General features: G+C 52.1%; 1 protein-coding gene and 1 long non-coding RNA gene across 2 annotated transcripts; one reads left to right on the top strand and one right to left on the bottom strand.

Annotated features, from left to right (window-relative positions):
* Positions 1 to 6,224: 6,224 nt before the first annotated feature.
* LOC128073658 (uncharacterized) lies at positions 6,225 to 7,596 on the bottom strand. The gene is made up of 2 exons (XR_008202798.1): positions 7,387 to 7,596; positions 6,225 to 7,160 (listed from the first exon to the last, which is right to left on the bottom strand). It is a non-coding gene; the product is annotated as an uncharacterized LOC128073658 (long non-coding RNA).
* On the top strand, positions 7,364 to 23,537 carry CARD10 (caspase recruitment domain family member 10). Its single transcript, XM_052668718.1, has 21 exons — positions 7,364 to 7,439; positions 9,398 to 9,616; positions 9,751 to 9,888; positions 10,210 to 10,535; positions 11,743 to 11,925; positions 12,156 to 12,311; positions 12,406 to 12,531; positions 12,674 to 12,868; positions 12,956 to 13,102; positions 13,613 to 13,728; positions 13,934 to 13,974; positions 14,093 to 14,213; positions 14,479 to 14,659; positions 15,448 to 15,571; positions 15,915 to 16,155; positions 16,450 to 16,519; positions 16,611 to 16,710; positions 17,180 to 17,338; positions 19,014 to 19,135; positions 19,734 to 19,849; positions 20,410 to 23,537. The coding sequence occupies exons 1-21, from the start codon at positions 7,433 to 7,435 to the stop codon at positions 20,615 to 20,617; spliced, it is 3,096 nt and encodes a 1,031-aa protein (XP_052524678.1). The 5' UTR covers positions 7,364 to 7,432; the 3' UTR covers positions 20,618 to 23,537.
* The last annotated feature ends 756 nt before the right edge of the window (positions 23,538 to 24,293 follow it).

The following is a 24,293-nucleotide window of genomic DNA, read 5'->3' as shown; positions in this document are numbered from 1 at the left end:
CCTTCCATACCAGACCGTTCTTGTGCTCCTTGTCAGTGTTTGATCCGCCTTGTGCTGGAGCTGCCTCTCCCTGGCCATTGCTTTTCCACATGTGGGGTAAGAGGAAGCGAGGTGAGAACCTGAGGTTAGGCAGAAGGAGGTTAGGAGATGTTCTATCTGGGTTGAGCAATAAGGGGAAAGAAGCACTTCCCTATGTCCATACCCCTTCCCAAGGTCTTGGATGCTTGGGGCTGAATGCTTGCCAGGGCTCCTCTTGTTTACTCAGATGGAAGCTGACACATCCAAGGTCTCTGCTGACTCCACTTTCCCACATGCTGCTGCCGGGCGCATTCCAGGGCAGAGTGGAAATCAGTGCTGAGGCATGCGAGAAGATTTGAGCTGGGGATGCCATTCCATGCCTCTGGCCATGCACTAAGGAGCAGGCACCACTCATTGCCTCTGCTGGGGCTGGCACGGAGCCTGGTGGGAAAGCATGGATGGCGACCTGGGATGGGAAATCTGCCTCTTGTTCAGCAAAGCTGGGTTATTGTTGCCATCCAGAGAGCTGCATCTGCCGAGGGTTAACTGCTCTGGGCTCTGCTTCGCTCTGCTCATGTGTGCACGCCCTCCCAGCCTGGCGTGGATGCCTTTGGTTTTAGGAGGGAAGACCGCAGAGCTTTCAGAAATAAGTGCCAGGAGATAAAGAAGGGTTTGCAGGGATAGGACTGGAGAGCTGTGCTCACCCTGTCATTTCAGCCACACTCTCCTCTGATAGGTCTCAGGGATGCTCCTATCTCTGTCAGGACATCTGGCATCTCTGCATCCTCAGACTGCTGGAGGAGGACCACCATGATCTCTACGTCCCTGGGCTGGCCTGCAGCAGCCCCCTTATGCCCAGCTTCCAGCATCTGGAAGAAGGGGCCTCACCTCCCTTCTCAGCTGCTGCAGGAAATGCATAGCCTGGAGGTCAGGGGCCTGTGGCAGCTCCTCCCGTGGGGGCCAGCCACCCAGTGCGGGGTCTTGCATCACGTTGGAGAGGGGGAGGGGGAGAGCCAGGCTTTTCCTGTTTATGTGACTCACAGACCCTCGAGAAAGGGAAAGGGCTTGGAAAGTGCCTTGCTCTTGGGCAGGCTCCAGCGAGAGCTGAGGATTGCATCCCTGCAGGAAGTCTTGGCTAACCCTAACCCTACCCCAGGGTGTGTGGGCATCCAGCTCCTGCACCAGCCAGAGGCTGGGGCTGCTGAGTTTGGGTCAAGGGGGGGCAAGCTGGAGCAGACTCCCAAGGAAGTGAGGCATTGCTCTTACTGCATCCCATATATATGTGTTGGCTTAGGGAATGCCAGGTGTGGAGGAATGCGTAGGGGAAGTATTCATATAACACAGCATTTAACCAGGATGGCTCCAGCACTCAGCACGCAAAAGGACTGCAAGAACCTCCCGTGTCACCTAGGGCCACATCCTGCAGGTTGTTTATGGAAGCCCTGGTGGTACATGGAAGGAAATAAGGTTCCAGGTGTGCTCGCTCCTTTACCTCCAGCACTCAGTTAGTCTGGCTTTGGTCAGATCTGCACCACTTTTGTCAGATTGTCAGCTTTGGATCCCCTTGGTAGCCCTTGGTAATGCCAAATGTGGGCTGAGGGGTGAGCTGTGCAGACCCACCTCTAGCTCTCCACCACTGGAGGGCACATCCCAATAGGTAATACCAATGGGAGCAGAGGGGAGTTATGGCACCCTTAAAGGACAGGAGTTGGTGTGGGTCCAGAATTTCCAGGGTGGAGAGACTTGGGAAGGGCCCCAGCAGAAAGGAGCAAGGAGCCCTAGAAGATCTGACCTGCATGGCAGGAATTGGGCGCAGCTCCCCACGTCCTTTGTAAGGGCTCCAAAATGAGGCCACGCTGACCCAAAGCTTTTGGGCTTGGCCCTGGCACTTCCCCAGCCACGTATTCCCGCAAGGGCTAGGACGGTGGGGTGGTGCCACCCTATGGCTCTGCAGCAGTGTTACAGGTGTGAGTGGCACTTTGCTGCTCTTTTCCCTCTCTAGGGAGACTTGGCTCCTTGGCTCCCTTTAGCTGGAGCACAGCTCTTTTCCTCTCTGCATCCTGGACAGGATTGTTCTTCAGCCATGGAGGAAAAGTCCTGTCCTGGTACTGCCATACCAGAAACCCCAGCAATTAGGTGGTCATTGGGTTGTAATTAGATGAAATTTAAGGTCCCTTCCAACCTAAGCCATCCCATGATTCTGTAATTCTAATATCTCTGCATGCCTGTCTCTTGCACTTGCATTGTTCTGCCTGGGGCAATCGGGTATTCCTGAGGCTGGAAATCAGCAAGCTGGGGTTTGTTACCCAAACCATGAACCACAAGGCCAGGTGCACAGGTAAGCAGGGATCTTACCTCTGGCAGTTTCTGCTGAAGGAGTAGTGAGTTGCAAGGAGAAAAAACAATGTGCTTTCTCATATACATTGGCATCCCATGCACTTAAAGCCCCAGCTACTGTAGCAGCAGAGAGCTTTTGGAGGCTCGACAAACACTGGGCAAAGATTGTTGCCCAGAGGAACATATCTGCTGGTGGCTTGGGCAAGCAGCATCTTCCCTCTCTGGCACATGAATCCTGTCCTTTCTCCTGGGATGGCAGTCCCCTCCTGCCTCTACTCCATCAATATCTGGCCAATCTCAGCCCGACAGTTGCTTCTGGGGACTCTGGATGCCAGAGACGCCAAGATGTGCTCATGTCCATGTTTAGGAGAGAATCATAGAATCATCTGAATTGCAAAGGGCCCTTAAAGGCCATCTGGTCTATCTCCCCTGCAATGAACAGGGACACCCACAGCTCGATCGGGCTGTTCAGAGCCCCTCCAGCCTGATCTTGGATGTCTCCAGGGATGGGGCACCCACCACCTCTCTGGGTAACATGTTCCAGTGCCTCACTAAAGGAGGAGCCACTTGGGACCTTGACCATCCTGGGGAGGAGGAGGAGATGATCAAAGTGGTATTTGCATGATATTCTCCTTCTTTCTTTCCAAGCTGCACAGGGGACCAGGGGTATTTTTGAAGTGGTCAAAGCAGAGCTCCCAGAGAAGTGTCTGATCTCTTGGAGATATTTTATTTTTCTGAATTCAGATTATTCACAGCCAGTTTGTGTGATGGCATCTGAGCTGCTGCTTGTAATTCTCACTGTCTCGGTGCCAGTGACTTCAGCTGCTCTGCCAACACAAGATGGGATTTTTATTCTGGTTTGTCTTCACTCCCATTCTAAACTTGTGCTGACATGAGATGGTAGAAGCACGCTCAGTCTGGGCAGCTAGATCACCTTTTGGGAAATAGGTTGAAAGAGATGGAAAGAGCCTCTCCAGCACTGATTGAGGTCTAGGGGAGGACATAGGTGGAGTGGAGGGAAGATAACTGATATGTGCAGGAGTGCAGGTGAATGCTACAGAGCTATCTAGACATATTGATTTCTGTTCTGCACAGTGCCATCATCCCTGTCTGACTTCTAATACAGATTGATGACCCTGCCCTTTTGGCCCATTTGCCCTCTGGCTGCGGGTCAGTTACTCATTTAATTCAGTCAACCTGTATTTGTGGCAGACCTCATTCCCTGTGACAGACCTCGCGCCCCAGGGAGGAGCAGTGATGGTCAGGAAGGACAGACACCCCGTTTCCATCTCTTGCTAACAGGGCAGGGTTGAGGTTGGTGTAAAGCATCTGAGTGCCACCAAAACCAGCAGTAGGAGATGTGCCTGGAGTGGCCGAAACATCTGTGGGGTCCTGAAGAACCATGGAGAAGTGGCAGGGTATCAATGCACAGTGTTTGTGGGATGCAAGCTGGGGAGAGCTTCATTCTCTGTTCCCGTTTTTCAGGATAGCACTGGGGCTGTGCATGTTGGCTTATGTAAAAATTTACCCCGGTTATTTCGACAGAGATGGAAAACAATATCTGTTTGGTATCCTAGAGTTCAAAGGGCTTGGTGCAGCACCCACCAGCTGGCTGAGGTTGATGTGGTCACATTGACCTCTGGTGGCTGCAGCCTCAGCGTGCAAGGAAAGCACCGAGGGAAACTGGGTGGGTTTGATGAGCTGCGGTGTGCTGCAGCTGAAATGCAGTTGGGATGCAGTCCCAGCCTGCTGGCATGGAGGCCCTTAGCCACGGGGCAGCTTTGGAGCAAAGAAGCCCACCTTAGTGACTGAATCCCAAAGCCTGCTCTAATTCAGCTCTCACTTGCCACCCCACACACCTGGATGCCCTGATGAGGACGGAGATGTGTTGCCAACACCTAACCAAGGAGCTCCCACATGCTTCTCCCTCTTTTAGCCCCAGGCAATGGGTGTGTGCGTGAGTGGGAGGAATACTGAAGGAAGCATTCGGTTGTTTTCCTATCTCCACACACATGTGTGCATTTCCTTCCTGCCATGAAGGCCTTGTTCCCCTTTTCTGCAGACATCTGCACTGCCATGGAGAGAGGAAACCACTGCTGTCCTGTTGTGGCCCAGAGAAGCATTGGGGAGACGAGCAGCCAGAGCCTTTGCACAGGCTGTTGATGTAAGCACTGAGCTCTGTGAGAGATAGTAGGAAAAATAAAAGTGTTTTTTATTCTTTGTGTCTGTTAGTTAAGCTGGTGTGAGACAGTGATCAAACCGTGCTGGAGTCGGGAAATCTGTTTCACGACATCTTCTGAGCGTTTGTTCCACAGAGGAACAAAACTGTTGAGAGGTTTTGTGACACTGAGTGGTGTTGGGCAGCCTGCATGGGGAGAGATGGTTCAGGGGGGGTGGTTTCAAGCTCTCTGAAGTCGACCGTGGAGACCAGCTGGAATCTCAGCACACCTCCCTCCTGAAAAATCATTGGAAGGTGTAAATCTTCACAAACCCCATTCTATGATTTTATGATCCCAAGAAAACCAGAAGTATTTTACTGAAGGCACTGCCATTAGCTTATGTAAAGTAGGAGGATTCTGGGCAGGTTTGTAGACCTCACAGAAGACCCATATTGTCGTGGGCCATATATGCTAAACCCTTCCTCTCTCGGTGGAAACACTGCATGGCTCACCGTTTGCTGGCTTGTCATAGGTTTCCTGTGTGAGCCGATGGTGTTTGGAAAGTCTTAACCGCGCAACTATTTTGGTCAGGATTTGAAAAAAAAAAAGAAAACAAAACACGAAACCACCAACCCAGCCAGACAACAGAGCGCACAGCGGCATTCTTGGTATGAAGTCAACCGTATCAGCACAGGAGTTGGTACTACTGATAGAGCCAGTGTGGAAACGTGATACCTGGCTGTGTGTGCCGTGTGGTGACACTGGGACAAACTGGTCTAATTTTTGGGTTATGCTGGGGGACTCGATGATTCCTATGGGTTCCTTCTGATTTGGGATATTCTGATTCTGTGATTGAAAGTGGGCTGTCTGATACAGCTGTCTTCCAAAGGGTGAGATCCTCACCACTGTGCCTCTGTTCCATGGTCAAAATATGGGATGGGACATTTCCATCCTCTCACGAGCTCTCTGTTGGCCTTTGGGGTGGTCTGCAGCTCTCAGGACTCCTGCCCAGCTCTGAGAATAGATGTGACAGATAACACTTGATGTGGGAAGCACTCTGTCTGATTTCTGTCTGATTTCCGTGTGCTCTGAGTCACAAAGCACCGCAGCCATTGCCGGTGGGGTCAGGGCGGGTGGAGGAGAGCCTTCCTTAAGTTTGCTTCTGTCTGGGTGAATGAGAAAAACCAAAGCTGTTTGGGACTTTTATTGTAAGGGGCAAAGATCTTATCTTCTATCACTACATAATATCCTGCTCAGGAAATCTTTTCTCTAGAGAGAGAGAAAGAGAGAGAGAGAGACCTGGGATGTTTGCAAGAGAATAACTAGCAGGCACAAATCGACAGGGCTTGAGTCAGAACCCTTCCCTGCAGGCAGCCTTGCTCCTACTTGTTTTTGATCACTCATTTGCAACTGGATGCCTCTGGCTGGAGGTAAGGGCTGGAGATGAAGCCGTGTCCTGCCTGAGGACCTGGCTGGTGGTCCTGCATCCATAGGAAGGGGGCAGTGCGAAGGGGGGGGGGGGGGGACCCCTATCAGGGGGAATGGGTGAGTCAGCAGAGAATTAAAACACCCAGGTGTCAGCAGGTGGGACAGATGCCATATGAGAGGAGGCGGTGTTTGCCAGAAGCCTTGCATGTGCGTGTGCCTGGTGTTTGCTCACTGGGTGTGTAACAGCAAAAGTGGTGAAGCTGTGTGATGTACAGAGGAAAATGTTGGGAGTGAGTCTCTAAACTTGTCTTAGATGGGGTTGTGCTCAACTCTGAAAAGGACATGGTGGGGACCAGAGGAAGTGCCTCCACCAGCCCCTGCAGGAGAAACAGAAAGGTTTGGGTCATGCAGGTGGTGGATGCCCCATCCCTGGAGACATCCAAGTTCAGGCTGGAGAGGCTCTGAGCACCTTGGTAGAGCTGTGGGTGTCCCTTTTCATTGCAGGGGAGTTGGACTGGGTGGCCTCTAAGGGTCCCTTCCAACTCAAATGTTTAATTCTGTGATTCTATGATTTTGGGTCCAGGGTGAAACCTACAGCTCTTTTATGGTGGGAGGCTTGATTCGTCCCTGGAGCTTGTTCTACACTTTGTTGATTTTCACCTCTCTTGGACCCCTCCTTGTCCTCGTAGCACGGGGCTGGTTTGGGCAAGAAGGAACATGGCAGTGGTGAGAGCAGTCCTTTGTGTGTCCATTGGGGCACTCCAGCCCTGCTCCTGGGGTGGCTGTGCCTGCTGGAGCTGGGCTGGAGGAAGGCTCCCTGCCAAGAAGCCCTGTGCTGGGTCTGGGCTCAGTCACACACTTCCTGGGGATGCCTCCACACCCAGCTCCACCTGCACACATTGCTGAGGACCAGGGACCAAAATTAAGGCTGGAGCACTTATTCTTGATCTCCACCGGGCTTTTCCCAACCACTCCCACTTTCTCTTTTTGCTTGAACCCCCTTCCATCCAGAACTGGCCCTACATCTGGAAGGTTCAGCATACAATTTCTGGAAACCCTTCCAACAAAAGAGCCCCGCCTTTGTACCGAGGGAGGCCACACCGGGTACCCCCATTTAACCCCATTCAACTGTAGGGATCTGAAAGCCGTCGTATTTCAGAAGAGAAGTTGCCGGTGAACCACATCCTTCCGGAGATCAGCTTTAGTCCGGAGCAGCAGCTGGAGGAGACAGACGGTCCACGGGCTGAGCAAAACCCTTCCCCGGCTCCCCCAGGTGAGCGGCGGCCGAGGGGAGGCTGCCCCCGCCCCGCCGGTGAGTGTCGGCGAGGGGAGGGCGCGGGGCTGAGCTTCGCATTGCCGGGGGGTGCGGAGGAGGGAGGAAGGGAAGGAGGGAGGAAGGGAGGGGGAAAGGTGCAGCGGGGTGGGGAGAGCGCTGCAGACACACCTGCCGGGGCGGGAGCGGCGGAGCGGGGCGCGGAGATCGGAGCGGGATGGCAGGTAAGGCTGATCTCCCCGCAGCCCTCGGAGCGCGTCCCTTCCACTTACTGCCTTTGTCCCCCAGTGTGGATTCTGCTTCCGAATGTGGATTTTGCCCCCGAGTACAGATTTTGCTCCCGAGTACAGATTTTGCCTCGGCGACCGCGCTGCTGGAGTTTGTTCCTCTTCCCCTCTTTCCCTCTACGGGTTTCCGACTGCCTTGCGCTCCCCACCCCGATCCCAGGAGGATCCCTGCTCCCGGCCCTGCCTGCCGAGAAGCTTCTCGCACAGCAGCTGTGGGTTTTGTGGAGTGAAACTTGGATTTGAAAGCATAAACTTTGACTTAGAGCCCGAGGAGCAGGGCTCAGAACAGCACGACTTCTGTTGCATCCTCCCGTATACTCATCTCCCTGTGGGACTGAGCCCATTTCTGCAAGAAATGCAGATTGTTTTCTTTGTTCAACCTCCTTGTCAGCAGGATGATCCAGATTTGTAGCAGCGGTTATGCTCCTAAGCCTTTTGGTGCTGGGAATCAGACACGTGTATCTTTTGTGGTTTCGAGAGTCCCCTCGTCCTGTTATCCTCCACCCAGCGGACCCTGAGCCTTCTGTAGTTCTGTATGGAGGAATACCTTCAGCACACTTCTCTCAGACACCCTCCTTGCTGTGCTGATTGGCCTTCTGAAATAGTGCGATACCATTCCCAACAATAGAGAAAAAAAAGAAAAAAAAGAGGAAGATTTTCTTCCTTCTGCCTTCATGCAACATGAACCTCTGCACTGCATGAGTTGGACTCAATGATCCTTATGTGTCCCTTACAACTTGGGATATTCTATGATTCTATGACTGCTGCTCAGGATGTTGGTGGATGGGGTAGGAAAGCTGCCCTCGTTGCCAGCACCAGAACAGGAGGTTATGGCACCCTCTGTGAAGGAGTTGGATATACTTTGCCTGCTATAAAAGGATTTGTGCTGGCTGGTGTCGTGAGTGTTGTTTCTCAACTGAAAATTGATGCTCTGGTTGGGTTGATACCTGAGTGAGAAAAGAGGGCTCTATGGATACCTGCTCCATTGCTTCATCCATGGGGCACATTCACCAGCTGTAAGAGGCTTTGTCCTGTTGACTTCAGGAGGTCCTTCTTGCTTTGGTAGACGGAATGATTGCCTTGTAGCTTTGCCTTGTTGCTGAGTATTTGCAGTGCTCTGCACACACGTGTGGAAGATGCGTGGAAGATACACTTTTGACATCCCCCCTTTGACTCCACTACCTGCTGCCAAGCTGCCCCATTGCACACTGTTCTTGAGACCTTCAGTTCAGTCACTGTTGCCTGGAGGTGGTGCACAGGGCAAATGGATCCCCAGAGAAACCCACCCCTCTTACTCCAGTATGAGAAACATGTCTCAGGCGTAAATACTTTTATGCTCGAGTTTTCACTTCTCTGGAATAGGGGAATAGGGGAAGATGTGTGGTGGTCCGGGGAATTCAGGTTGGATATTAGGAAAAATTTCTTCTTATAAAGAGTAGTGATGCACTGGCACAGGCTGGCCAGGGAAATGGTGCAGTCACCGTCCCTGGAGGTGCTCAAGAGCCGTGTGGATGTGGCACTGAGGGACGTGGTCAGTGGGCATGGTGGGCTGGGCTGATGGTTTGACTGGGTGATCTCAGAGGTCTTTTCCAACCTTAATGATTCTATGATTCTACGATTTAAGAACACTATGGTGTGAAGATGTTATCTTCCCCAGTCTTCTTATAATATATGCTCCTAAATTCCTTATGCCCCACTGCCTCCGTATAGGACAGTAGTTGAGCCTACTAAGATCCTACTGGACAGAGTTGTTTGTAAAATAACTTTTGACATATCTGAGTCCTGGTTGATGATTGAACCGTTTGCAGAATCATACCTTGACTTGTCCACCCATGTATTTTGTCCTTTGCTTATTCATTTCTCCTCAGATTTTCTCTTTCCTTTTATCTTCCCAGCCCTGGAGAATGCCTCTCTCCAAGCCTGCAGCCTCTCGGAGCAGGAAGAGGAAGAAGATGCCCTCTGGGAGAAGATAGAGAGCGCACGGCACCAGCTGACCCGCTCCCTGAACCCTGCAAAACTCACCCCGTACCTGCGCCAGTGCCGTGTGATAGATGAGCAGGATGAAGAGGAGGTGCTCAATTCATGCCGATTCCCTTGCAAAAGCAACCAGACAGGTGGGAGAAAGCACAGAATGGCAAGCAGTGCTCTCCCCCCCATTCCCTTCTCCAACCCCTCCATTTCATGGAGGGAAGTAGAATTGGTGGAGATGCTTTTTTGTATTGCCCTAACTCCTTGTCTGTTCTTCCAGGCTACCTGATGGACATCCTTCGGCGCCGGGGGAAGCGAGGCTACGAAGCCTTCCTGGAGTCTTTGGAGTTTTACTACCCAGAGCACTACACACGACTAACAGGCAGGGAACCGGCCCAGCGCTGCTCCATGATCCTGGGTAGGGGCAGTGCTCGTCTTCCCTTCAACTGCTGCATGGGAAGGGCCAGAAATATGTGCATGGGCGCGTGCATGCATAAACCCCTGGTTCATGGTCCCTGTGTGCAAGGAACCTTGACAGTCGTGTGCTCTGAATCTGGCAGGGTGCAGACTGAATGCATGCGTGCAATGGACCGAGGGGACCAAATGCGTTTGTGTAATGGTCCGTGGTGCCGCTAACCCAGGCTGCACGCCTCCAGGAGGCTGTGACACCCTGTGATGGGTGCTTTTTGGGAGTTACCCATTTCAGCAGCCATATCTGAGTCTTCTTCGTCTCCTCCAGATGAAGAAGGCCCCGAGGGGCTAATGCAGTTCTTGCTGGTGGAGGTGAAGAAGATGAGGGCTCAGAGGAAAGAGCACCTGCTGAAGGAACATCAGCTCCAGGCAAAGAACCAGACCCTGGAGCAAGAGCAAGCCCGGCTGGAGCAGCGACTGCAGGAGCTCCTGAAGGTGCAAGAGCGTTGCCAGCGACTGCGGGAGGAGTGGGACTCCAACAGTGTGGAGCTGCTGAGGCTGAAGGATGAGAATTACATGATGGCCATGCGCTATGCACAGCTCTGTGAGGAAAAGAACATGGCTGTGCTGCGGAGCCGTGACCTGCAACTGCTGGTAGGGTGTTGGGAGATGGCTCATCAGTGGGGCAGGGGGGTCCCATAGCAGTGGGGTTGAATGGCCCAGGGGGACATTCAGCTTGCCCATGTCTTTGGAGACATTCATGGTCAGGCTGGAGGGGCTCTAGGTTACCTGATCTGGCTGTAGGTGCCCCTGTTCATGGCAGGGGAGTTAGAATTGCTGCCTGTAGCAGCACTTTGACCAAGAGTCATCCCCCTCCCCGGCACTCCCCATTGCCTCCTCGTCCTCTGCTGACGTTTCGGAGACTCATGCTGCATACCTGAAAGAATTAATGACACTGCACTCCAGCTGCCAAGCTCTCAGCTCCAGCAAACATGCACCCGTTTCCTGTCTGGGCAAGGACCAAAATACCTGGAACCTCTTAATAACCCAGCTCCAGGTGGTGCCTCCTGGCATTCCCCTCCTGCTTTGGGCTTCTCACACAGCCTTGCGGTTCTCATTCCCTATCTCATTCTGCTCCTGCCAGAATCCTTCGCTACCTTTTATCTGTTGTTCCTGCCTGCGCTCATTCTCCCAGACCTCCTCTGAGCAGAGAACTGAATTGCTTCTGGATGAGGCACTGGCACAGGCTGCCCAGGAAGGTGGTGGATTCACCATCCCTGGAGGTGTTCCAGGACCACGTGGATGTGGCACTGAGGGACATGGTCAGAGGGCATGATAGGGATGGGCTGATGGTTGAATTCAATGACCTTAGTGGTATTTTCCAACTTTAATGATTCTATGATTCTATGATCCTAACAATGGGATGGAGAAACCCTGTGGAAACGGGGGCACTCTGCTGTGGATGCATCTCAGCTGCTCCAGATCTGGGAAGCCCTCGAGGAGACTCCCAGCTACTCACGCTGGCAGCACACCTGGGGGCCCTGGTCCATGCAGTGTCAAGGCCAGTTGCACAGTGGATGCCCTAAGGTAGCAAGAAAGTTGTTGCACAAAGTGAGGAGTCAGAGATCGAAAGTGCTTATGCAAAAATTTGATGTATGTGCACCCTCCTCTCCTCTCCTGCAGGGGAAAGCTTTAGTGTGCAGTGTGCTAACTTTTCCCTAGCTGAAGGATTCTCCCTCATGTGGTTGCCCAGCTTGCTTTCCTCACCTCCAGGCCATTTTTCCGCCCAGCTCCCATTCTCCCATGGCGGCAGAAGTTCCAAGGCATGTTTGTCAGGCTATGTGTTCTCCCTGGCTCACAGGTGGACCAGCTGAAGTGCAAAGTCACCAGCCTAGAGGAGGAGTGCAGCCTGCTGAGGAAGCAAGCGACTACCATGCCCCAACGGGATGCAGAGGAGCGAAGCCACCCTGACACTATGTCTGAACTGTGGGCTGAGAATCAGCGGCTGACGGCATCACTGCAGGAGCTGCAGGGCATGCTGCAGGTACCCCATGGGGAAGAATGGTTTGGGTTGGCATGGGGCTTTGCATCCATCTGGTCCAAGCAGGGACACCCAGAGTGGGGTGCTCAGAGCCACATCCAGGTGGGTTTTGAAGGTGTCCAAGCTCCAGTGATGATTATGGCAGTTTTTCAAGCCTGCCCTTTGCTCATCTGCTGGGCTGGGCTAAGCTGGAGGTGCTGGCAATGTGGTGAAGGCATCTCCTCATCTCTTAGACTCCAGGCGAGGTCCCAGTGCCAGGCTCTGAGCAGATCTTGCTGGACATCCTGGAGCACGACTGGAAGGAAGCCCAAGATGACCGACAGGACCTCTGCCAGAAACTCAACTCCCTGCAGAGTGAGCTGCAGTGGGCTGAGGAGCTGAGGGATAAGGTAAAGCATCCATCACCACCACCCTTTTCCTGGCACGCAGCCACAGCAGTCACTTCTGACTAAGTGGCTAATGTTCACTGCTCACTGTTGCCAGTACCTACAGGAGGTGGAAGACCTGCAGCTGAAATATCGAACGCTGCAAAAGGACTGCGATCTCTACAAGCACCGCATGAACACAGTACTGCTGCAGCTGGAGGAGATTGAGAAGGAGCGGGACCAGGTGAAGTGCTCTCTGCCTGCCAGCAGAATCAGGGCTTTTGGCTTTGCTCTGGGTACCTCTCCTTCCCCAGTGAGTCTTCTCTATCAGTGGGAAGTGGGTTTTGTAGTGTGGTCCTTCTGACCCCCAGCGTGGCTCCGTGTAGGCTATCCAGAGCCGAGATGGGGTGCAGCTGCAATACTCACAGAGCCTGATTGAGAAGGATCAGTACCGCAAACGTGTGCGGGCCCTGGAGGAGGAGAGGGACGAGCTCCTGAGCAAGCTGAGCCGGGTGGAAGGGCTAAACAGCACGCTGGAAGCACAGCTGCAGCGGTGCCGGGGCAACCGCAGCCTGGGCAAGGTGAGCAGGGCTGGAGAGAAGAGGGAGCTGAGGACAGGGTTAATCTCAGGGGGAATGCAAGAGAATGATGAGTCCCTTCTCTCTCAGATGTGCAGCTCCTCCTACTCCCTCTGCTCCAACCTCAGCAGCACATGGAGCCTTGTGGACAAGCCTTCTGACCTAACAAGTGGACTCACAGACCCGCTGGATGTTTCTGCCATCACCTTCCCGGGGGACTCCGCCATTCAGAGCATGGTAAGCACTGCACCATGAGGATGTTGCACTGATCAGTGGGGCAATGGGGACACACTACAGGGCTTTGACTTGGTGGAAGGCTTGGTGTGGGGCAGGGAGCCACACTCAACTGGTGGGAGAGTGGGGCGAGTAAAACTCTTAGAATCATAGAAACATAGAACCATTAAGGCTGGAAAAGTCCACTGAGATTATTTAGTCCAACCATCAACCCATCAGCACTGTTTCCACTAACCATGCCCGTCAGTGCCACAACTGGCAACCTAGAAATCAACATCCCCATATAAGGTTGTTATTCTCCCCAGAAAGCTTTGTAATCACACCCTGGGGGGTGTACATTACAAAAAGATGGGGACACAGTGGCAGGTGTCTCCATTCCTGCTGTCTCCTTGGGAAAGCAAAAGGCCCCTGGGTGTTAGGGTAATTCTGAAGAGAGGTACCCCAGGAGCAACCTAGACCAAAGGAAGGAGAGGTGCTGGTGTAAGCAGGCATCTCTCTCTTATTCTGCCCAAGGAGGGGACTCCTGACAGCGAGAAAGACATCAACCGCCTCTCTACCTTCCCCTTCCCTCCTTGCATTGGCTCCATCCTTCGGCGGCAGCGCGAAGATAGGTGCATGCCCTACAAAAGGTGACTACTTGAGTTGGGGTCTCATCCAGGGTTTGTGGGGGCTGGAATGTGCAGTTTTGCTATGGGGAACCTGGAGTGGGAGCTGAGGGTGAAAACTTCTGTGTCAGAATTGGTGGAAAGCTGTGGGGATGGAGTTGAGAATGGGATGCAAACAGGCTTTGAAATAGCTGCTACCTCTCATCTCACCATTGTGTTTGCTCTACAGCTTGTCCTGTGGCTCCTTTAGCAACATGGAAGATACAACAGGTACTAGGGTGGGAGCTTTCCCCAAAGAGTTTAGCAAGGGAGAAGTGGTGGGGTTAGGGATAGAACAACATTCCAAGAGGTGATGTGCCCTCTCTCTTCCTTTTGCTCTCTTTCCTAGGCAGTGGTTTTGTTAGCATCCCACCTGGGGCCTTCTCCTCCTCTTCCAGCAGTACCTACACCAGAGTGAAGTCAGAGACCTGCTTGTCTATGCTTACCAGCCACCAAGAGATCTCCAGGAGGTACTTCCTCCAGGAGGAGGACCATGACCCGCTGCTTGGGGGAATGTATTCTGGTGCTGAGGAGTCATGCCTGGGAAGCTGTTTGTCCTGCAAGTCCTTCCCTGATAGCAAGGGAGAAGATAAACATATTGGGCTTAGTGGGGTAGAGAGGCATGTGGGGATTCACAAACGCTGTGCACCTGCCCTGGTGATGGACCATGAGCCATGGGAATCTAGTCTTTAGAAAGGGCAGCAAGCTTCAGTTGCTGGTGTTTCTCTTTGCCAGGTCACTGGTGGTGCAGCTCACGAGCATGGGTCACCCCAGCAGCCTGTCGCCCCATGAGAAGAGGCTGGGAGCAGACATCTCCATCCTTGGAGGGAACAAGACGGGGATTTATGTCCAGTGGGTCAAGCCAGGCTCAGAAGTTGAGAGCACAGGACTCAGGGAAGGGTGCCGGCTCATTGAGGTGGGTCTGGGAATGGGATCATGCTGGAGATGTGCACTGGACCTGGAATGCATGAGCATGGAGTGAGGCCCAGTGTGAACTGGCTTCTGGTTCGCTTGAAGCCCTCCTCTATCTCTCTTGTTTTCCAGTTCTGCTCTTTGCCTACAGCTTTATGCAGCTTGAACAGGCATAGAGTCCTCTGCACTCAAACATGCCAGTGTATGTGATGATGCTCAGTCTTGCTGAAATGCTTCCTTCAGGTGTGAAAGGGGAAATCAAAAAAGGAGCCACATGGATTAAGGCAGCGATATGACTGTGTCTCCCTGGAGCTTCCTGTCCTTGTAGTATTGCAGAGCAGTTTGCGTTCTGCATATGCCTGTTGCAAAGCAATCAATTCTGGAGAGACATCTCGCAGGCTTTCATGACCCTCTCAGAGAATAACTGCTGTGAAGAGAGCTCCTGGAAGGAGGGAAGGGCATTTGTTTTGGCAAGAATGACACCACTTTAAATACAGCCACGGTGCTTGAATTGATATCCCACCTGTAGCTGAAAATAACCCAGCTTCCCCGCCTCTGCTCCCACACGTGTTTGTGCACATGTGTTTGCTTTCATATCAGCCCAGCATTCAAACTGGGGGGTGGCTGACAGCAGCAGTTTCAGAGGCAGAGGAGAGAATCAGAGGCTGATGAGGATGCTTATCCTCAGGCAGAGCTTGCCCTGGGCCTGTACCATCTCTTGGTTAAACCTGATGGGTGAGGAGCGGAGGGGAGCCTGCACTTCCAGATCTAATAGCATCCATTCTGTGCTAGCTGAGGGTCCCATCACTGAAGGAAGAGGTGCTTTCCCTGGAGAACTGTACACGTGAGGTTGCTTACCTGAGCCTGCTGCATTGGGATGAGCCCTCCAGCCTTGTCTTCCAGCTAGACCTGCAAGGTAAGGTCCTGGCAGCTGGATTTCCTTCCAGCCTGAGCTCTTTGCTTCCCTTTGCAAGCCTTTCACCCAGCCCTGGAGGTAAGTCTCAGCTATTCTCTGTCTTCTTCTCTTTGGTCCTAGGCTACCAGGTGTGATACTGGGCTTGGCCATAGCTCTGGTTATTTTCCTATCTGGTGTCACATGTCCTCTGTTACATAATGGAGGTACAGACCTTCTGTCTGTTTTCCTTTGCATCCCCCTCCGAACCGTAACATCAGAGATGTGCTGGAGGCTTGGCTATCTTGTCGGTTATGGTTGTGTCTACCGTGTCCCCACCTGTAGTGACCTACATCCCTTACTCCAGGGTACCAGCCTCTGCAGGAAGCCCTGGAAGAAGGGAAGAAGTTTTCTGGAGACTCCTTCTATATCCGTACCAACCTGTCCCTCCTGGAGCCATCAGACCCTTATGCACTATGTGTCAAATGTCGGGAGATCCTCCACGTCACAGACACCATGTACAAGGGGCGGCTGGAGTGGTACTGTTCCCGTGTTGATCCCTTGACCATGCGGGACTTGGACAAGGGGACAGTGCCCAACTACAGCAGGTAACAGAGGAAGGAGGAAAGCAGGGATGTACATGGTGTGCTTGCTTCGTTTCTTTGTGGAGAGCGTTTCTGGGGAGTTCAGAAGCGTGTGGGTTTGCCTTTTCATTGTGTGGGATTTCCAAGCCTTAAACCTTGTGCTGGGGACCAGTGCTGTAGTTTTTGGGTGCCCTTGACAGACAGGGAGGTTGAGTGAGGGTGTTGATATACCTGTGGGGTTTGGGAAGGAGCATCACAGCCAACTGTGGTCCCTGAGGTCTCTAGAATTGCTTGAGTTCAACACCATTGTCTTTTCAGGGCACACCAGCTTTTGAAGATCCAGGAGAAGGTCCACATAGCTGGGCAGCAGAAGGGCCACAGAAGTAACGTAAGCCAGAGAAGCCAGCAAGGGAAGTTTTTGTAACACACTTTTGTAATGGTCAATATTCTCAACCTTGTTGCACTCCCTTCCTCCTCAGCTAAAGAAACGGGCCTTGGACCAACTGCGCTTGGTGAAATCCAAACAGCAGAAGAACTCAGAACAGCCCTCTCAGCAGCTGTGGCTGGACCCCTGCTCAGGTGAGCTGCTAGCTGTGTTGTCTAATTGTCTCTGGGGATCCAGCCATCCCCCGTGAGAGGACATCAGCAAATGGGATGCTTTAGTCTCCCTGGCCAGGGCCCTTCTAATGAGATTTTGAGAAGGCAATTCATATTTAAAAACTCCTGCTCTTAGGCTTTCTGGGGCTTTCCAACGTTTCTGTAATTCCTGGGATCTTCTAAGGTTTTATGGAGAGAGAAGAGGTCACTATGGTCATAAGGTCGCTACTGGTGTCCAGCTCCAGTGAAGCCCAGGGAATGGAAAGAGGGTTGTAAAAGCCAAGGCAGTGATGTAACCAGGAAAGGGTCTCTGCTTGAGATGCCTGGTAGGTGTCTCCATGAGTGATGATAGAGGCTGGTGCAGGAAGAACTGAATGGTCTGTGGGATGGTGGCAGACTGCTCTCTCAAATTCTCACCTTTGTCTTTCTCTTTTTTCTTCCTATCTTTCAGACCCAGACAGGAGACTGAAGCCTTACAGCCTGGTGCACCCTGTGGTGGTCAAGACACCCCGTCCTGTGGTGCTGTCACCCAGCTGCATCGCATCACGGCTCATCAGGAACCTGCTGGACTTGCCCACCTCTCGCCTGAACTTCCATGTGTGCCCAGCAGGTAGGCAGTTAAGAGTGGCAGACACGTACAAAGTTGCTTTAGGAGCCCATGGCTAAGTGACATACAGCGTGCAAGTTGCCTGCTTTCTACGTAAAAGGGGCTGTTTTCACTTTGTTGCCTCCTGTCACTTCCTAGCCATGAGGAAGGAAGAAAACATGCTGCTCAAGGAGGTAATTTCTGTGGAGGCCTTGGAAAGTCCAGTTCAAGGAATAAGTCCTGAAGTAAGAGATATATACACATGGGATTCTTGGAGAGGACACAAGGTGCATCTTCAGTAGTTAATTGTGGGGGTATTTCAGCCTTCCCAGATGATAACCATTGAGCCAATTTTTGGGCCAATGCTAGGCATTCCCTCCTGTTCTTAATCGGATCCTATCCCTTTGGCCTTCAGGGAGGCTAGTCCTCCATTCTGGTCTTCTGAGACATGGGGATCCTCTTGTTTCCTTGAGTGGGTGATGGCGGCACTGCCTTGCTGCTCTGGTGGCTCTTCCAAGGGCTAAAGCCCTTGCCTGAGATGGGATGTGTAGGTTGACTTCACTCCTGCCTTTCCTCCTTGGGAATGACATTATCCTTCTTTCCACCAATGACCTGAGACTGTCACACCACTGTAGGAGCTGTAGGAAAAAAGCTTTTCTCCCATACAATGTTTTCACACAGGACAAATTCTACTTCCTGCCTCCTTCATCCTCCTTTTCCCATCTCTCTCCTTTCCCATGTTTAGAGTTCATGCTTTGCCAGCTGCTGGACTGAAAAATGAACTGGCATACTTTTAGGGGGTGGTGAGAAAGCTATTCTGCTGAAAAAGGATGGCTCTGCAAAAATGTGGTGGCTGGGCTTCTTAGCTGAGTGACTTGACCATATATCCTGTCCTACTGAGCCCTCTGCAGGGTCCCCCTAACATTGCACGGGAACGTGCTTCAAAGCCATTTACTGCAGCTGGAGTGCCTGCTTCAGCCATACTAAGATTCAGAGCTTCCTACTACCGTTTGTGGTCTCTGTGTGAGTTGCCTCGTCTTCTGCTGGAATTGCTGGGGGCACGTGGCGTGCACTGATCATGCCAGACTTCACTGTCCCACCAACTCTACTCCCAGTTCTCTGTCTCAGCATCACCTTTCTGCTGCTCTGCTGCATGGCATGGTCTGAGGCGCCATCTTTCCACCTCTGAGCAGAGAGAGGTGGTTTGAGTTGACACCGACAGGAGGTTCAGCTTGCTCCCCATCTTCCTCCCAATCTCCTGTGCCAAAATGTGTGCTCTCCCTGCTTCCCCAGTCATCTGTGAGCTCATGCAGCTCACCAGCCTTGCAGATATATTACCTGGCAAAATAAAATAATTCATTTTCTGCTATGTTTCATCAAGGAGGGGCTGGAGCAATGTAGAAGAGGGGTCAGATATGGGAGACAGCTTTGGATGCTGCTGTACCACAACACAAGAGCTGCTCTTGCCCTGCAAAGTCTTCAGCTGTGATATCTTGCTTGTTCTGTAAGCAGAAAGCAGCAGGAAATCCATGCCAACGTGTAATGCTGTGCAATTAGGCTAGCTCGACAGAATCCGTAAACACTGAACTCAGTGAGCATCAGCACCATAGCAAGCATGCAGAATATGAGGTAGAATGTACAAGAGGGAGATGAGGATGTTGCCTCCCTCTTCATCTCTCCTTTCTCTCTTCCCTTGCAGAGAAGCTGACAGAAGGGAACCCCGGTGCTGCCCATGTGCAGGAGCCCCCTGTGTCTAGAAATGCCTCCCAGGAGCGAAGGGAGAGCAGTCAAGTCTGCATGATCCAGGAAGCAACGGAGAAGGTGCTGAGTGGTTTGGGGAGAGAAGGCTGGGATGGGGTACCATGTTCAGGTGGGAAGAAAGGGTGGGACAAGGGAAGGCAATTGTCTATTTTAGGGCTGTGTGATTTGGAGGGTCGAGGTGCTGTGGGTCTGGGAATCGGTGACTGTAGTCTTTTCCCTGAGTCTCTTTCAAGCCCTGGTGAGAGAAATGGGAACTGGGAACTGGTAGGGGAGAGAGTGGGAAGTGCCATACACAGAAGCAACCTCCCTGCTTTCATGTTCTTTGTTTTAAAGAAAGCAGCAAGAGCTCTGTTGAGGGCAAATGGAGAAATGTGGGGCTGTTAGTGACAATGGTAAGAAAAGGGATGAGAAGATGGGCTGAGGCTGAGTGAGACATCTGGTGGGCTCTTGGGCTGGGCTGGCTGTGATGGAGTGGGTGACCCTGCTCTGTAATTCTCTCCTTCCATCTTGGCCTTGTCTGTAAATCCCACATTTAATGGAATTACTATTGGAAAAGCAATGATATTTCACAGTATGGGGTTTGATTTAATGCATCTGTCAGGGGCTGGAGCTATTTCTTCTCCACTTAAATCAGTAAATCTATTCAATTTCCTTCCAGAATAAACACTGCCTGCTGGAGCTGGGAGTTCAGAGTGTGAGGGATCTAATTAAACGTGAGATATACCCCATTGTTATCCACGTTGAGGTCACTGAGAAGAACATCAGGGGGCTCAGGTAAGATAAGACCATGTGGATGGATGGAGGGCATCGCAAGCGGGTGAAGAATCACAGAATCATAGCATTGTTTGAGTTGGAAGTTGTTCCCTTAAAAGTCTCGTAGTCCAACTCCCCTGCAATGAACAGGACACCCACAGCTTGATCAGGGTGTTCAGAGCCCCTCCAGCCTGACCTTGGATGTCTCCAGGAATGGGGCATCCACACCACTGGGCAACCTGTTCCAGTTCTTCACTGTTCTTATCATTAAAACTGTTTCCTTATGTGCAATCTGAACGTCCCTTCTTTTAGTTTGAAACCATTTCTGCTTGTCCTATCACAACATACCTCGCTAAAGAATCTGTCCAGTTCTCTCTTATAGCCCCTCTGTTCAGAAGGTTCAGAGAGGGTTGGCAGCAATAGAGGCATGTATGTTTCTTGGTTTTGGTTGTTGTGAGGGGAAAAGAAGGGCAAAAAAAGCATTCTGTGTGCACATGAGAAGGTTCTTGTTTGGGGCAACGTTGGTATTTTCCAACTCCATCTGTCTATGTGAAGGTGATGTTTGTTTCTGTGTTCCCCAGGAGCTTGCTGGGGCAGCCAGGCCAACGAGATGCAGAGGTGCTGAAGGCATGCCGTGGTGCTGAGCGGGCTCTCCATGCCCTGCCCTGCTCCTGGGCCCGCGTGGAGCCCCATGCCTGGAGCCACGCAGAAGAACTGCCCAAGGTGGTACGGGGCTGCATCTTCCAGGAGCAAAACCGCCCGCTGTGGGTTGAGGATGGTGATGACTGAATCAGGAGGTACAGAGCCTTCCCCAGGAGTTGTCCTTCACGTAGCATGTCCTCTCTCTCCAAGGGGAAGCCAGCAGTAATGGGACCAAGTAGCATTTAAGGTCCACTTGAAGCTATGAAGAGTTGGGGACGTAATGCATGCTGACCCACGCACCTGAGCTTTCCATATTTGATTGGAGAGAAGTCTTCCACCTTCTTGCTGGACATCTCATGGACTGTTCCCCATCACCTTGAGCCTTTGGCTCTGGTACATGGTGAGACCAGGAACACGAGGAAAACATGTGAGATGAGATTGATCAGGAGCATATCTCATGCGTGCACAGTTTAGTGCACTAAAACCCTTCTCTCATCACCTCTATTTTCCCTTCTCTACCTCATCTCCTGCCCCACGGAGCAGGAAACACAGTTTGTCTGCAGAAACCCTGCTGCAGCCCATGACTGACACTAAGTTTGCAACCAACCCTCGTTTTATGGGAGCTGTACTCTTTATTGCTTGTAAATTATTAATGGGCCCTTTTATCGGCAACCCGTGTGCAAAGGAGAATTAAATACCATTCATAATGGGAATGGGAGGCTGGCTGCAGACTTGTGTGTTAATGGGAAGGCTTGGATGATATGTGGGCATGTTTTTGTCCTGAGACACATCTGCCCAGCCCTGTAGGGGTAGAAGACAGCATTGCTGTTGTAGGGAAGCAAGAGGGACAGGGAGAGGGTAGGTTGAGTGTGCCACAGGCTGGGCTTCCTCACATTTCTTCTTATCCCCCATTTTTCAGCTGTTTCCCTCTCCCCAGTGCTGAAGGTGCTCTAGTTCAGCCAAGGAGAAGCATAGAATCACCAAGGTTGGAAAAGTCCTCTAAGATAATGTAGTCCAGCTGTCCACCTACCACCAATACTGCCCACTAAACCATGTCCCGAAGTACCACATCTACATGTTTCTTGAACACCTCCAGAGATAGTGTTTACACCATTTCCCTGTGCAGACTGTTCCAGTGTCCAGCCACACCTACGGAGAAGAAATTTTTCCCAATATCCAAATTACATGTTGAGAAGGTTACTTGGTGTCTGGCCGAGGTTCCTAGAGCTTCAAATCCCTCTATATCCTGGTTATCACAAAGTGAAAAGCCAACCGTCTTGTTCTTCTCATGAACAAGGTTAAGTATTTGAAGGATAGATGGTTTCCTGAGCCATGCAAAAGGAAAATGGGGGCTGTGGCTGTGGGAATCTCTATGGTGCAGGAGACCGGGCAGTGGGCTGGGGTCAACGGGAGAACCAATGAGCCACCAGCACATACAGACTCTAGATCTCCATATCCTTCTCGCCCCTATGATTAGGGAACTGATACTGCTATGCACTTCTGAAGTTCCAAGTAAAGATTAACTTGCTGATCTTCATGGGTCCCTTGTGAGGTGTTATTTCAGGCTCTAAAACAGTTGTCTCTGTCTTTTATGAGGACAAGAGTGAAAGGGGGGAGGAAAGAAAAAGAATACTTTAACCTGCAGTCACTTAAATGTAGAGCAAAGTCCCAGATCTGCCCTGGAGCTGTGCAGCTATGGAGGGGATTGGTGTAAAGGGGCTCCAGCCAGGAGGTCCCCAGTGCTGTCCCCTCCAGGGGACCAGCCCAGGCATCCCAGCACTGTCAGCCCTGGGAGGGCAGATGCCCTGCAGGTGAACAAAGTGGGGCTCTTGTTGAGCAGATGAGAAGACAGTCCCAAAGCACGCTGGGTTTGCAAGGGAAGGAGGTTGGAGCCTGCAGCTTTTCAGGGGAAAAAATGAAGTTTGAGTACCGAGGGAAAATACTGCTTGTGAGGCACTGATTCAAAGCTTGACAACTCCTCCTGCCCTCTGGCATTGGAGCTGTCACCAGCCTCATGGCTGGGTTGATTACAGAGCAATACCCCCAGCTTTGAGGAGCTACTACTCCCCAGCAAAACAGATTTCTCCACACATCTCCCTGAGTCGTCTGTGTTTCACTGGGAGGGAAACTAAGGCAAAGCAAAGTTGCATTGAGAGGCAGGTTGCTGCTCCAGCCTTCTCTAAACCCTCCTTTTGTCCATCTTGTCTCCCTGGAGGCTTTCAGAATCCAGTTACAACTAGCCCTGGACATGGTTGAGAAAAGGGGCAGAGGACTCTGAGACAAACATAATACTCCCCTGCCCTGCGCACCCCTGCCCACCTCAGTTGTGTCCCCAGGGGTGCAGCTGTGTGCTCAGAGGAATGAGTCACGGGTTAGGTAATGGGCAGAATGCAATTAGCAGCCCTGGGCATCAATTACCAGCTGTGCCAGCCTTGCATAAAACCCTTGTAAAGTAAACGAGAGCAAATTTTCTCCCTCCAGGGAGGGCAGGGGCCAAGTGGTGTGTGTGTGTCACGGCAGGAGGCCACCAGCCCTTCCCCATGCTGTCCCAAGCAGAGCTGAAGCAGCTTTAGGTCACTTCTAGCTTACGGCATGTTTGGGTTTGCACTTGGTTGGGTAGAACCTGCTCTACTGCTCAACAACATCCTTTGCACAAGGTGGTTTAGCTCACCCTAGCAGCCCCCAGTGGGCTTTTGTGGGGACCCTCCACCTGTGTCCCCCTTTCTTTCCCAGAAGATCTCCTGAGCCAGGAATGGTAAGTACTGCAGGATGCTTGGGAGCCACAGAATCATAGAATGGCTTGAGTTGGAAGGGATGTTAAATCCTACCCAGACCCAAGCAGTGCTGCCACCCAGCAGGTTAGGCTGCCCATTCAACCATCCAACCTGGCCTTGAGCACCTCCGGGGATGGGATACCCACAGCTTCTCTGAGTAACCTGTGCCAGATGCCCCTGTACATCTGCCTGGGCCTACAGATGTAGCCAAAGTACTTAGAGAGGGTCATTTCTGGTTCAGGAGCAGGGATGAGCCATGGGGGCAATCCCACTAGTCTGGTGGCCGTGGATTGGTTATGCCAACTCACATTCCTGCAGTAAAGGCCTGAAAGGAAATGACAGACCCCCCCTCCCCCCCACCTCAAAACAATGTGAAAGAATAGGGATTTAGTCCTGCAGGGAGATCCTCCCCATGTCCCGGCCACACAGTGGGAGTGTGCAACAGAGAGAGCCTGATCCTGCCCTAACCTCCTTTTATAACTACCCAGAATCAAACGTGCAAGGGAGAAGGTCTTTGTCACACAGCACACCCAGGGAACCATGCCGCTCTCACCCTGCTCCCCCCTTTTTCTCCCTTTCGTTATTATTATTTTTTGCTCAGACTCGATGCCCACAGCTTGCAGCTCCCTAAGGACGTGCTCTGATTTTTATGTGGAGCGCTGTCATCCTGCTGTCCCCATGCTTGCTTCTCCACAGAGTCTGGGGCGGGGGTGGACTCCAGCTCCAACCTCGGCTGGTTACCTCTCTGTACCCCTCAAGTTCTCGCTGGAGTGGCCTAAAGGTGGCTGACCCAGAAACCCTATGGGGCAGCCCATGGTGCTGACCCCAAACGCAGTGGTCCTTGCGCTGGGGGGGCAGGGGGCAGTGGGAAAGGAGTTTTCAAGAGTGAGTGGGCTGGCGCTGTGGTTTGGGGAGATGAGTTTCAGACACTAGTGAGCCAGACACCAGTGAGATCCTGTTGACCTGAACCTGAATCCATTCCCTATGCTCTTGTAGCAGCGAAAGGCTGCACAGGGCTTGTGCCCTCCCATACAGCGGGGGCTGGGCTT

Source organism: Tympanuchus pallidicinctus, unplaced genomic scaffold (genome assembly GCF_026119805.1).
Source record: "Tympanuchus pallidicinctus isolate F22 unplaced genomic scaffold, pur_lepc_1.0 scaffold8, whole genome shotgun sequence".
Lineage (NCBI taxonomy): Eukaryota > Metazoa > Chordata > Aves > Galliformes > Phasianidae > Tympanuchus > Tympanuchus pallidicinctus.
This window is presented reverse-complemented; position numbering and strand designations above follow the sequence as displayed.